General features: G+C 31.3%; 1 protein-coding gene across 1 annotated transcript in view; it reads left to right on the top strand.

Moving 5' to 3' along the window:
- The first annotated feature begins 1,121 nt into the window (after nucleotides 1–1,121).
- The window catches only part of LOC106719327 (large neutral amino acids transporter small subunit 1), a 34,737-nt gene continuing 23,653 nt past the window's right edge, over nucleotides 1,122–12,205 (top strand). Inside the window, exon 1 of the mRNA XM_045683974.1 lies at nucleotides 1,122–1,230. Within this exon, the coding sequence (XP_045539930.1) occupies nucleotides 1,229–1,230 (2 nt within the window). The 5' untranslated portion in view covers nucleotides 1,122–1,228. The remainder of the gene's footprint in view (nucleotides 1,231–12,205) is intronic.

The raw sequence follows: 12,205 nt of genomic DNA on the forward strand, positions 1-12,205 counted from the left end.
TCCAGATTTCCACCAATTTCCTTCTTTCCTTCTTTCAGCTGAAATGTTGTCATTACAAAAAATAATTTTAATCAAAGAATATAAAGATGATAAAAACCTTTAATTTTTTTAAATAAAAATTAATAAAAGGATTAAACAAGTTTTTTTTTAAATCTAGGAAGACTATTAGCATTTTTTTCTTTTATACTCCCTACTAGCCTATAAGTCTCAATTTTTTCAAACATTATACAGGGTATTGATTTAGAAAATAACTCCTTAGCGGTGATCTAAAATTTGCCTAAATTGTCTTCACAACCATGGTTTTAACAAATAAATACAAATTTCTTTAAGTTAATAGCACATTGAAGATAATCTTAAGCATTAATAACTCGCTTTAGGAAACGTAAGCTCATACGGGATTATAAATTTCATTAACTGACGCAAGAGCTTAGTAATTTTTAAATCTGCTCGTGTGCGTTTATATTTTTAATCCTTGAACATGAAGGACAGATAAATTTAATCATATATTATCTCAAGTAAGATGTGGACAATTTAAGAAGAACAAAAAAGTTTGAAATGCTTCAGGAATAAGTAACTATCATGCTTGCGCAAAACAAAGGACGATATTTTGCTTCTATTAAACAATTTTGTTATCAAAGCAGAAATTATAACTCAATGGACATTTGCGATGCATTTATCGTTAGTGTGTAGAAAGTGGAACTTGGAAGTGCTTATCAGAGCTTCAAAAATATATTTTCAACGGCCATGTCTAAGCAGAACAATAATCACTTGTCGTCATAAATGCGCGAAAATTTAATTATTCCTCTTAAGTTGTCCTTGCGAATATTAAATAATATAATTTTACAAAACGTCTGCGATATTTCTGCCAACAATAAGTTTTTTTCCATATGTGCACAATTGTTGTAAAAATGTATTATGAATATAATATAATTTTTATGATAAATTAAAATTATTTTATTGGTTTGCATTTTCTTTAATTACACCATTACATAATATTGCATGGCTGAAAATTTACAACCCTACGTACTACCCCTAGTTTTCGTTCAATACGAAAGTATACTTTCCTCTTTCGCACCAAGGTAACAGAGCTTTGCTGTCTCTTTCCAACAAATGGCGCACGGCAGTCTCGCGACCCGTGTTGGCGGGCAAAGTCGCTCGTCTATAAAAGCGCGGGAATCTTGTGGTGTTTTTTAATTCGATTAAGTGAAGTTACGAAAAAGATTTTAAAATGTAAGTCCAATATTGATTTTTTGTACATTGTTATGTTTGTCTGAATCAGTTTTAAAATTATACATTTTTAATTGACCTATGACATTTGCATATTATACAAGTATTTAATAAATTAAATTGTATATTTTATAAGCCGGTTTTTATTTTATATTGAAAGGAATTTCACGTCAATATATTTATTTCTCTAACGCATTACATTAATTTTAATGAGAATAGGCGAAAGAGCTTCAAAAAAACTTTTTTCGTAATTAAAAATTATATTATAAATTTTATGTCGTGTAAACAACGTATTTAAAATTAAACAATAAGTGTAATGTTTCAATACGATCTGATATTTTTAAGAGTGATTACATCATTTTAATATTTACATTTCTGCATTCAATCTTAGAATTTCTTTGTGATTAAAACTCGGACAGAGATTTTATTAAATAATTTATAAGACACGACCGATCTCATAGACACGCAATATAAATGTCTATGGTTATTTAATTCATATTTATTAAAGTCAAGTAATCTGGCATTGCAACTGAATACAATGTTGTAAAATTGTGAATTAAAAATGATGCTTGAGCATTGAGATTTATTTTAGATGGCAAGGAATGTACGGCTGAATTTTTTTCTGCTATACAACCTATTTTACTTAGGGATAATGTAACATTCTAAGGTGAAACAAATCCAAAAGTTTTTCAGTTTATTCGTAGAACACTAGTGTAGATTAAAACAGTACAAACACTTCTCAGAATATATAAATGTCTGGAAGTAATTAGATAATGATTTGTCAACAAAAGATAATTTTATTCCTTGAATTATGGTCAACTAACTCTAAATGGTCATCTAACAATTATTTATTAAAACAAATAAATTAATCCAACAATAAAATAATGTGTTATTACGTATCTTGTACTGGCAGTTAAGTATTTTTTTCTTAATATGTGTACGTTATAATCTGTGGAGATTGCATCAGATAGAGCACGTGGGCGCATCGATCGGCCCGCCTCCAACCCCTCTGTTAGGGTCAGAAATAACTCGTTTGGCGCCACTAGCTTCTTCACGAAAATGTCTACATCACAAGCGCTAAATTTCCCTCAAGTTACAGATTAAACAAATTTATTTTTAACTCTTTGATAACTCGATTAAGCAAAGTACTTTTTTCATGACATTACAGTTGATATATTATTGAAACAAAAACGAATATAAAGATAACAATATCAATTATGTTAATTGAAAAATGTAATGTAAAATACAAAAATGTGTGCTCAATTTTCCCTTTTTACACCCGCTGGCGAAATTAAACGCTTTCCGAGAATAAAGGCTTGTACAAAAACAAGCAGTCAAAATTTAAAACAAGAAAGACTGCATGTCGCTGGGAGTCTTGTTCTGTCTTCCACGTACGAATTCCTTATTCTTTGATGGTTATGTTTTTAAAAAAAGTATTTGATTTAATAAAATAAAACCTTTCGTTACAACGATGCTAATGTAAAAAATCATTGCCTTTTTTCTCTAACGCAACTTAAAAATAGCTAACAATCGGCGGTGATATTGGCGGTTATTTTTCTTATAAACTCTGCATACAATTAAACACAAGAAACAATTTATTCACGTACATATTTAAGTAAAGTTTAAAACCACTTTTTAAATTATAAAACCACTATTTTTTGTCCGCGACTTCTTCCGCGCGGATTAAAAAAAAAGCTTAAAAAGTAGCCTATGTCTTTCAGACTATGTTCTACATCTGTGCCAAATTTTATCGAGATCCGTTGAACGTTCCGGAGATGCCTTCAAAAAACATCCATCCATCTTAACTTTCGCATTTATTACATTAGTAAGAAATTAGATCCCATCACAATAAGAAGGTTTACATCTATATATATAAAAGAAAGTTGTGTTAGTTACACCATTTATAACTCAAGAACGGCTGAATCGATTTGAATGAAAATTGGTGGGCAGGTAGCTTAGAACCAGGAATAGGACATAGGATATTTTTTATCCCGTTTTCTATTTTTTTTTTATTCCGCGCGGACGGAGTCGCGGGAAAAAGCTAGTCTATATATATAAAAGAAAGTTGTGTTAGTTACACCATTTATAACTCAAGAACGGCTGAATCGATTGGACTGAAAATTGGTGGGCAGGTAGCTTAGAACCAGGAAACGGACATAGGATAATTTTTACCCCGTTTTCTATTACGGGTAAAAGCTAGTATAGTATAATACAAAATAAGTTGTAACAACTATCGGATATTGCGACTGATATTGGCAGTTTACTTGATGTCCTTATAACTTGCATATTTATTTTATTAAGTTATTGATGAGAAATGAATATCTATATCAGAGCTGGGCATTAACTCGTTAATCCGTTAATCGTTAATTAACGAAGTTAACATTTTGCTTAACGGATGAACTTTTAAGTTAACTTCAAAAAGTGTTAACGCTTTTGTTAACTTCCGTTAAACTCAACTTCCGTTAATAATAGTCCGTTAATCGTTAAATTATAAACTTGGAGACGTGCTGTCATTTTGTTTAAATTACACGCCACGCCATGCTCGTAAGTTCAGCTATGTTAAGCGACTGTCGGCGACTCGAATGGTGAACGAACGAGTTGATAATTAATATATGTGAAGTTCGCGTGCAAGTGTGATGCATCAGAGCGTCCGGGAAAAACGTGACCCAACAGGACAAAATCAAAAGAAGGTTCGAAATAGTATATTTCATTACGAGTATATAAAAGCACGAGTATGTAATAGCCCACATTCCGAACGCTCTTCGTCCCTGTAATACACCACTTTTTGAGCAACTGTATTAAAACACTTTTTTACTCGTGCTTTTACTTTAGCTTTTCCAAACTCTTTCCCAACTGTCAAAATAATGTCTTTTAAAAAGAAAAACCAACCACGAAGTTTTTACAAAACAAAAATCATTAAAGTTTTTATGATTCATGCAAATATTTCTAAAAAGAAGCTCCTAATTTGTTACAATATCAAATGTAATGATTTGATTAAATGAATTAAGTTAGGTTTCGTTTTATTTCATCTCATTAAATTTACTTTTCATTTCATATCAATAAAAATAATCTACTGAAGACTTGGCTGTTTGGGCATTTGCCTACCCAGAATGGGTGAAGAAAACAAAAAAAAATCTCTGTTTGTATTCTCTTACGGTTGGCGCCATTTTCCAAACATTTTAGTTTGTTGAGTTTATTGTGTTTTTATTATTCTATTAAATTGTTTAATTTTTCGCAACTGTATCAAAAATAGTACACGTGTGAAAATGTTATTACAACTTGTCAACTTGTAGACATTTGTCGGAACTCTTTGCAATGACAGACTTTCCGCACTCGTAATGAATTGTACTATAATGCATTCCTATTTGTCTTTAATACTAATGTATTATAGAATGTATAATCAAATTACTATTTTAAACAAGTGTCGCCACATAGGTGTAAAATTAGTATGTATAATTTTGGTATGGTTAACTGTTAACGATTAACTTTAACTTGCGTTAAATTTTCGAGAATTTAACGCTTTAACGATTAACGAAGTTAATTTTTTAATTAACGAATTAACGATTAACGAAGTTAACTTTTCGATTAACTGTGCCCACCTGTGATCTATATATATAAAAGAAAGTTGTGTTAGTTACACCATTTATAACCCAAGAACGGCTGAATCGATTTGACTGAAAATTGGTGGGCAGGTAGCTTAGAACCAGGAAACGGACATAGGATAATTTTTACCCAGTTTTCTTTTTTTTTTTATTCCGCGCGGACGGAGTCGCGGTTAAAAGCTAGTGTAACTATATTTCCGTGGTATTTGCGGTTACTTATTACTAAGATGTTGATGAGAAGTGATAGTTAAGTTACGTAGATATGCACTTATGTAACGTTGTAATAAGTTTACAATAATTATAATGATACGAGATCAAACTAATGCTCTTTAATTTAACAATAAATAAAAAGAGTTTTAATCGATATTGTTATTTTTTATTTAATATCTAAAAACGAAATAATATTCTGAGACTTCCTTTATATATGAACAACACAGCAGACAAGCGTCAAGTGAAGTAATTTCACCTTTCGTCTGATGAGAGTGGAGGCTTAGTTTGTAATTTTTCCCTTCCCACCCTTTTCTTATGAGGCAAGAATGGGAAGGAGATGAGGATTTTACGGAGTAGATGTATTTGATGTAGTTAAATCGTTAGTAATCTTACTAATATTATAAATGCAAATGTTTAGATATATTGATGGATGGTTTGATAGAAGACAATTCCAAAATAGTTTAATGGATCTTGCTGAAATTTATGTAGAATAGATGGAGGCCGTTAAGTTTTTTTTTTTTATTCAGAGACGCAGTCACCGGCAGCTAGACCTTTCATAAAGCTTTTTTATTTTTTAAATTTAACTAGAGACGCAACCCAACTTCGCATGGATAAATGGATAGCACTTTGTTAAAAACTATCTAACTAATTATATGTTAAGGAAAGTAAATATGTAAACATGGATGCGTATTTATTGAAAATTCTTTCATTATTATTAAATATGCTTAATGAAAATTAACGCATGTATACAATGAGATTATTAGAATACCTTTGTCTAGAAATCACGTATGTATGTAATCTAATATGTTTATTATTTTTATTTAATGCCTCTGTCGCAATTGACACGTAATAAGGTATAGATTGCTATCTACCACAGAGTAACAAATATAACACAGTTTTTTTCTTTTTAATGAACTAGCAGGTTGCCAGCAACTTTATCCGGATGTTATTTAAAAAAAAAAACTATCTTAGTAGACTATGCGTGATTCTAGATTTAGTTTATCTCTGTTCGAAATTTCATTCAAATCCGTTCTGCCGATCTGGAGTTACGTAGTTTTAAACACCCATAAAAATTTCCGCATTTATAATATTAAATGACAGTAAGATTGTTGAGTGATTATTGCGTGCAAAAAAGTAACAGTGTTCCATTTTTAAAATGAATCAACTATTTCTAAATTGAAACTTCGATTACGAGTACTATTGCGGTTAAGATATAACAATAACTGATCCGATCGTGCTATTCTGAGTTTCATTTCAACCACAAAAAAGGTTTTTATGTAACAATCTTTAAAAAAATTATTAAAACTTACTTTCTAAATAACAACAAAATTCAATCGCAGTTTTTCAGTGACTGATGACAACGTCGCTTGTAGAAAAATGTTTTGTCCCTTTCATTAATCTTGAAAAAATATATATATATAAAAGAAAGTCGTATTAGTTACACTATTTATAAGTCAAGAACGGTCGAACTGATTTAGCTGAAAATTGATGGGGAGGTAGCTTAGAACTAGGAGACGGTCATAGGAACTTTTTATCTTGTGTGCATTTTTTTTATTCCGCGCGGACGGAGTCGCGGTTAAAAGCTAGTTGAGATATGTTTTATGTTTGGAAATCAACGGACGTAAAATTATAGTCCACTCTTTGTATTAAATTATATAAAAGAACTATATTTTACATCCATACATATATGTATTTAGGTATGTACGAACAAAAGAACTTTAAAAGCTTTTTCCCTTTAATAAAACCTAATGTCAAAGTTCCCGCCCTTTTATACGTACGAACGAATGCTTTCAACTACTTATCCAATGCACGACCTTTGTTTGAAAATGTATTGTTCACGTTTTTTTAAAAGTGCACACGAGTTTATTTTTAATCTATGAACATTAATTTTACAGTTAATCTCATCTGTTGTAAAATTAGTATTATAACAATATTTTCCCACTCTTTTCTATCTTTTTAAATATTATCTGCAGATTCAGTTGTCAGCATCTTTAGAAAGACAAAAGAAAGACAACGAGACATATTGTAGAAAAAAATGGCATCGTAAATTAACATAACAAAGAACTTCCTTGTTAAATAAAGTTATAAGTGCACAGCAATGAAGCAATTTCGATAATATCCAAAATATATTGATGTAAATATAAATATAGTGATAAGAAAATAAACGGGACAATATTATCGGCGGTTCAACAACCTGTCAGCTGTCAGAACATGGCGGGAATCAAATGTCAGCGAAATGATGACACCGTATCACGAATATAATTGACAATTATCACTAACTAGCTGTCGCCCGCGACTCCGTCCGCGCGGAAGTAAAAAGAAAACTTAATATAGTCTATGTGTTCTTTCAGACTATGTTCTACATCAAGATCTGTTTAGCCGTTCCGGTGATACCTTCTAACAAACATCCATCCATCTAAACATTCGCATTTATAATATTAGTAGGATTATTTAATGTATTACCAAAATCAATGGTTATTTAATTTATGCCCAAACTCAATATTCGATTTCAAACCATTTTCCTTATCCGCGATATTTTTAATTAACATTTTTAATCTGTTTGGTTCAAATTTTACCGATCGACTGCAATGTACCAACACTAATTACTATGACCTTTCAATATTGTACTTTCGCCAAGATAAATGTGGAATTTATTGCAAATCGCAAATCTGCCTCGTAAAGTTAGGTGTAATTGTAGATACCTTCTTTAGACAAACAGTGGTGTCCAAGCACAAAATCTCCACCTTTTTTTAAGTCGGTTAATAAATGAACTCAACGAGTAATTTGGCTTATTAACATGTAGACGCCAGCAACAACGACTTCCGTTCCACGAACGGCTCGACCGGTGCAATACCACAACAAAGAAGACAGGGGTCAAGTAGAAGTAATTCCATTTTTCGTCTGATGAGTATGTATGCCAGAGGCCTAGTTTAATTCCTCATTCCCAAAGAATGGGGAGGGGTACTGGATTTGACAAAGGAGTGAATGCGTATAAAAATGAAAATATTCTTTTTTTGTGCGTCTCCTCATCCGTCGATTAACGGTTGGCAACAAATCTGCAATTGCGAATGCCTATGGACAGCGGCAGAGCTGGGCATTAACTCGTTAATCCGTTAATCGTTAATTAACGAAGTTAACATTTTCCTTAACGGATTAACTTTTAAGTTAAATTCAAAAAGTGTTAACGCTCTTGTTAACTTCCGTTAAATTTCACTTCCGTTAATTTAGTCCGTTAATTGTAACAATAGACACTTATTGACGTGTTGTCATTTTATTTAAATTAAGCATCAGGCTACATTCGTAAGTTCGGCTATGTTCGGGGACCGTCGGCGAGTCGAATGGTGACCGAGAACGAGAGAGAACGAGCGAGTGCGAGTGTATGTAGGTTATACAATACACCGAGCGGCCGGGAAAGACGTGATCAAAAGAGTACCGCAGAATCCTTGTTAGAAAATAGTGACGATTTAACCAAACTTACCTCTTAGTCTAAGATCCCGCTGCAGGATTGGTGCGCTCATCGACTTTTTGTTTAAAACCAAATTTTTATGTTTATTTATAGTTAAGAGAATATATATTTACTAGGGTGCCTATCAAAATTTGGCCGCCATTATTTTTTTAAAAATTATTTTTAATTGATTTTTGGTAAAAAATTTCGTTTATTTATTTTTTTAATAAAATAACGTCTACATAACGGTAATTAATATCAAGATTCTAAAAAATCACGGTTGCCGTTGCGCACCTGGCCGCACCTCTTTGCAGCCAGGTGTAAACAGGTATGATTTCGATAAATTTATACGTCTATAACCTATTTTTATTAATTATATGTCAAATTAAAGCTAATTTTTTTCTATTAATTATCATATAAAGTTGCTTAATTAAATCTGGCCGCAAATAAGGGTTGCTGGCTGTTAAAGATAATAAATATTTAAGGTAGAGTGAAAGAGAGTTAGCGCGTAACATCATTTGTCAGACGAGGACAATTAAATACTTGAATAAAATCTAATAAAATTTTTGAATAATACTTTCGCAATAAAATTTTGTTTTACTTAAGTCACCTTGGTTTTATTTTTTTATTTTTTAAATTAATATTAAATATCGACGTTCTAATTAGCAAATTATCTAACTCCTTTTTAGAGAATCTTTTATTTGTACGAAAAAAACAATTACTTCAAAATTTATTATCATTTTAAAAAACCATTTAAAATTATTTATATCTAATAGAGATATAATATTTAAGTTTGAATCATTCAAATAATTTGTAATTGGATTATTGCTTCATCAAAATGTTAAAAAAATCACCCTCTAAAAAATTCAGAGTTAGACAAATTCCTAACTAGACCGTCGATATATCAAATCAATATTAATTTATTGTTGCAATTTTTAAATTTGTCATTTTGAAAAAAATTACATATTTTTTGGAGTATTTATTATAAGTCGTCTCTATTACTCCCCGGTGGTTGAGAACACTAACGTTCGACGCATGCGCAATGGCTTAAAAGCGTCGCACAGCCGGCAATCGCTGTCCTCGTCTGACAAATGATGTTACGCGCTAACTCTCTTTCACTCTACCTTAAATATTTATTATCTTTAACAGCCAGCAACCCTTATTTGCGGCCAGATTTAATTAAGCAACTTTATATGATAATTAATAGAAAAAAATTAGCTTTAATTTGACATATAATTAATAAAAATAGGTTATAGACGTATAAATTTATCGAAATCATACCTGTTTACACCTGGCTGCAAAGAGGTGCGGCCAGGTGCGCAACGGCAACCGTGATTTTTTAGAATCTTGATATTAATTACCGTTATGTAGACGTTATTTTATTAAAAAAATAAATAAACGAAATTTTTTACCAAAAATCAATTAAAAATAATTTTTAAAAAAATAATGGCGGCCAAATTTTGATAGGCACCCTAGTAAATATATATTCTCTTAACTATAAATAAACATAAAAATTTGGTTTTAAACAAAAAGTCGATGAGCGCACCAATCCTGCAGCGGGATCTTAGACTATCTATCAAATATTGCGAAGTTTAGGCGCTAGACACCTTCAAAGTTTATTAATTATTTCACATTTACACAAATATCTCGAAAAGTCTATATTACATTTTATTCACATTAAAACTGGTTTTCATTTATTTAACATCACTTTTTTTAGAACATGATTTTGTTATAAAATCAACATAAGGTACGAAAGTACTTTATTCTAAATACATACACTTTGTCTTATACGTGAAACGCAAAAATCTAGTAAAAAAGATAAACACTGCGTTGAATTGCAATCAAAATAATCAAGTGTGCATAACTCTTCAACGTCGTAACTAAATTACAACTAAACTTTGTTGGCGACGAAAATGTTTATTTTAATATTGAAGTTTAAAGACAGCAAAAAATATAAAAAAAATCGTTTATGGTTCATTTGAAAAAGCGTACAAATAGGATTTTTTTGTCATTGCGTAAATAAGAAACAAACAATGAAAAATAAATTTAAAAATACGAAAGACGAAATGTGCACGCAATAAACATTCCTCAAAAACAAAAGGGATTTAGGTGTTTATTACCGTCGTTTGTTTTTTTGGGGCTTCTTCATAGTCAACGAAAAATAATTTTGCACTTTAAAAATATGAACAAAGGATCAAATGGACAGCCGCACAGAGAATGCGATAACGAACTCGATGGATTTATGGCCCCAACCCTTCTAATGGTCGGGGATGCACGTGCGCTGCGCAAAGACAATAGCGAAAATAATTTGTTTGTTTACAAAAAAAAGTATACGATAAAACGAGAAAGAATGAGGAAAAAGATAAAATAATTATGTTAGTGAAATAATGTTAAATTGTGTTATACTAAAATTAATATATGAAATGTCGTCGGCACAAGTGACCTTTACAAACATAAAAAACAATCTCAAACAAAATGCACTGAACACAAAATAATGTCATGAAAACCCCTTTAAACTCTAAAGAAAGTTCTCTTCTTTCTTGTAACATATCTATATTGTATAATTATTGTTATTTCGCAGTCGGTGTCGGAGGAAGTAAATAGGTGACATTTTATATTTGAGATGTATTAAACATACTTACGTTTATGTCCCTTCTTACTGCATTTTGTTTGAGATTTGAGATTGATATTCTTTTGAATATTACCATAATACGAGTATGTCTCACTGTTTAATAGAAAACTTGTGTTGTCTAAATTTAGTTAGCTCTCTAATTCCGTGAAGTTGGATGGTCGATAAAAAAATGACTGAAAAGGTCAATTGTCCATCATTGTCAGTGAAGTATATAAGTGTGTGTAACTAGTGCATGCTATGTCATTAATATCGTACAGGCAGTAGTACATCACCCCAATCGTCAAAATTTTATTTGAGTATATTATATAACTAAACTATAGATAGGATTAGCGCTCGCCCGAGATTTCGTAAGCGCAGTAAAAACATAGCCTAAGTTCTATTGAAAGTCTCAACAAAATCAGTCCATATGATTCGGAGATTATTCGTATGGCCATTTCCCGCTTGCGCCCTATACTCGTAATATAAACCAAAATTAACTTTAACTGTTAACTTTAACTTGCGTTAAATTCTCTTAAATTAAACGCTTTAACGATTAACGAAGTTAAATTTTTATTTAACGAATTAACGATTAACGAAGTTAACTTTTTGATTAACTGTGCCCACCTATGGACAGCGGTCGCTTCACTATTTCGTCTAATTCAGGTTGCAGCTTTCTCGCTTGCCAACTATATTATAAAAAAACATAAAGTTCGAATGTTATGAAAGACATAGATACTTTGTGAACTTAGTTTTTAACCGGACTTGACACATCGTACTTCTTATTAATATTATAAACTAGCTTTTACCCGCGACTCCGTCCGCGCGGAATAAAAAATAGAAAACGGGGTAAAAATTATCCTATGTCCGTTTCCTGGTTCTAAGCTACCTGCCCATCAATTTTTAGCGAAATCAGTTCGACCGATCTTGAGTTATAAGTAGTGTAACTAACACGACTTTCTTTTATATATATAGATGCCAATGTTTAGATGGATGGATGTTTGTTTGAAGGTATCCCCGGAACTGCTCAACGGATCTTGATGAAATTTGGCACAGATATAGAACATAGTCTGGTAGAACACATAGGCTACTCGTTAAGTTTTTTTTTAATTT

This window comes from Papilio machaon, chromosome 24 (assembly GCF_912999745.1).
Source record: "Papilio machaon chromosome 24, ilPapMach1.1, whole genome shotgun sequence".
In the NCBI taxonomy this organism is placed as follows: Eukaryota; Metazoa; Arthropoda; class Insecta; order Lepidoptera; family Papilionidae; genus Papilio; species Papilio machaon.